Below are 2,931 nucleotides of genomic sequence, written 5' to 3'. Positions count from 1 at the left end.
CTCCACGGCACGGAGCTGCTGTCAGTTGTTGAAGATGGCGGTTGTGCTTGACACGTCCATGGTGTAGGAGCAACAAAGTGTTGTATGGAGCGAGGGGCCAACGCTCATCGAAATCCACAGGGAAATGCTGCTCATGTTGGGGAACGGTGTCTTGATTTGAGAAGTGCGAGGTGGTGGTGTCGCAAGTTCACAAAAGGTCGTGGACTTGCATGAATATGAGTGTTCGGGGAGGCCGCGTGCTACGATGCAACTGATCCTTTTTGAGCGAGGCTACAGAAACGTTACATTGGTTAAACATTGTTGAAGAAATGTGAATCTGCGTTGTGAAACAAGAATTACAGCATAGTGCCACTTTAGTTATAAGGGAGGATCCCTCACTATCACCTGAAAAAGGTAAAAAAGTTATCTCTGTTACATAAAGCAAGAGGTCTAACAGAGACAGAAATATTCATGTCATAAATTTTCGTCATTCCGCTAAAAGCAGACCTTGTAAGATGATGTAAATTAATATAATTATTTATATCTGAAAAAGCCCTATTAGGTTCACAAATGTGAAAGTTTGGAACAAAAAGAAAACGCTGACCCACAAAAGGTGGCGCTGGTCAGTAAAAAAAGGTACACTTCTTTTTCGGGTTCATTTTCGATCCTTCTGGGCAGTGGAACGCTTTGGCAAAAGCCGACGAGTGGCGCACGAGTTTGTTGCAGTCTGCCGAGAAAGGTTCGGTGATGCCGCTTTGCATGCAAGTCATGTGGCAGATGGTCATGAAGAACACTTTCAACTCGCTTAGGTTCTTGCTGATGTGCGTCGTGCTTTCAGGATCTCCTACCTCATCGAGGAACGCCGTGTAAGCAATCTCCAGCGCCGGTATCTCGGGAAACAACGTTTCGTTCCCTGCGGTGGCACTGGCGAGGCAACTGTACCTGTCGTCGAAGGCTTCCTGCGAGGAGGCGTTCAGAATTGACTTGACAGGTAGCCCCTTTGGATGCCACCGAATGCCTTCCTCATCGAGGGCCTTCGCAAGTTGGAATGCCGCTGAGAACCCGAATCCTCCGTAGAACATGGCCTTGGTGCCTTTCCTGTAGAACAAAGGAGGGGCGACCGCGCCGATAGCGACACCAACTGCGTTCCTCACATAGTCATAATCAAAGTAGGGAAGCGCATAGTTTAGCGGCATGTCGAGCACTTCTTCGTATTCTGGCGTTCTATTTATATGAATCATTTCTATGGTGGCCGCGATCCAGTAATCCCCGAATGCTTCTTCGGCATCTGGGAAATGCCGAAATGTTCTTGCCAAGTTTTCTCTGTCGAGGAATGCGGCGGGAGGCCAGAGTCGCAAATTGGCAGAGGCGAGCTTTTCGGCAGCCACCTTCCTGCTTTCAGCGACGAGCCACGTAGAGTCGTTAATGAGCCTAACGGCCGTTGACACAACGCGCTTGTAGCCGTCGTCGATCATTTGCTGAACGCTGTTTGTTATCTGGGAAGCAAAGTGCAGGGACAGAATAAGCGCCCTGTACGGCACCTCGACGTGGTAGCTGCAGAAGGCAGTTCGAAGGCTCATGGCTGTGGTATTGTCACCATACTTAGATATCAAAAATCTGCTGTCCACCACTGGTGCGTAATGTTGGACGAACTGCCATCCGAGGAACTCCAAAATCTGCTGGTTCGTGTAGTTCCTGAACAGCTCCCCAACAGTGACGAAGAACGCTCTGTCGGTGATGAGTGCAACGTCCCACGCACTTAGCACCGGCGTGAGGTTGAGGGTGTTCTGCAAGTACAACAACCATCGGGACGAACTCACAGTCGGCGTGTATGTCTCCAGTTGGCTGATCGGAAGTACCGCGGTGTGCTTTGGTAGCGCATCGACGGCGGCGCTGAGCGCTGTCAGAAATTCCCCTTCGAGCTTCTCTGCTTGGATTGCACGCTCCTCGCTGGCTGCTGCGCTGTCGCTGGAGAAAGCGCTGTAGAAATCCATCCAGTACTTCACGTAGGCGGGCTGCCCACTGCCTTTCACAACGTGGTACTGACGAACGTGCGCGTTGATCAGAGGGGAAGGTCTGAGGACGATGCTCCAACTGCCTTCCGCTGCTCCTCGGCGTGCCATGATCGGTCGCATTGCAAACCAGAATGGAGCCTGCAAGATGTAGGCGAGTCTGATGAGTGTGTGAAGGGCGTCGACATTTTCGCCGGGCGGTTCAGGCCAGTAGAGGTGCAAGTATTCTGCCATAAGTATCTGTAACAGCTCTATCCTGGACCCGTACATTGAGGAGTTGCTCATGCAAGACTCTAGCATGGCCAGCGGCTTTCTGCCAGCGTGGAACACCTTGGAGCCTTGCTGTAGGGTGGTGCTCGTGCCCCAAAACCAGGAGTGCACCATGTCTTCCATCACGGACCCATCGAAGTCCTTCAAGCGTTTGCGCTGTTTCTGCGGCGACCAGTTCGAGCAAACGTACGCGCGAAAATCGTCGCAGGCGTTAATTCTGGGCTCTATGGCGCGCATGAGGAGGCTTGCGTGGTGGAGGCAATCCTCTGTGACGCACAGTTTTTCCATGCGCCTAGGAGTGTTGGCCGCGCGGGTGAGAAGAAAGGCCGTCGCCGCCAAGAAGAGGGTGGCGCCCACCACGATGCTGATAATAGCGTACCTCTTCGTGAAGAACTGCGTGGTTCCGCTAATGACTTCCTTAGGACTCCTCACCTGCGAAGAGGTTCAAATGGTTTTGAAAGTTAATCTTTAATCCATGGGATAGAATTCTATGCATTCTTTCTAATATCGCGAAAACACACTGCGGAGAGTATACGAAGCACACATGTACCGTTAAGAGGAATGTATTGCAAGCAGCACCAACTTGCCTGTAGCAACAACTCCATTGCATGGCTTATCGCAGTTATAAGGGTTGTTTTGAATGTCAATATGCATGAACCTGTTATATGAC

The 2,931-nt window shown here is 51.0% G+C and overlaps 1 protein-coding gene across 1 annotated transcript; it reads right to left on the bottom strand.

The window, feature by feature from the left end:
• Positions 1-602: 602 nt before the first annotated feature.
• Positions 603-2,866, bottom strand: LOC126522221 (endothelin-converting enzyme 1-like). Its single transcript, XM_072288972.1, has 2 exons — positions 2,849-2,866; positions 603-2,693 (listed from the first exon to the last, which is right to left on the bottom strand). Exons 1-2 carry the CDS (start codon positions 2,864-2,866, stop codon positions 603-605), a joined length of 2,109 nt encoding a protein of 702 aa, XP_072145073.1.
• Positions 2,867-2,931: the final 65 nt, after the last annotated feature.

This window comes from Dermacentor andersoni, chromosome 6 (genome assembly GCF_023375885.2).
Source record: "Dermacentor andersoni chromosome 6, qqDerAnde1_hic_scaffold, whole genome shotgun sequence".
Classification (NCBI taxonomy): domain Eukaryota; kingdom Metazoa; phylum Arthropoda; class Arachnida; order Ixodida; family Ixodidae; genus Dermacentor; species Dermacentor andersoni.
This window is presented reverse-complemented; position numbering and strand designations above follow the sequence as displayed.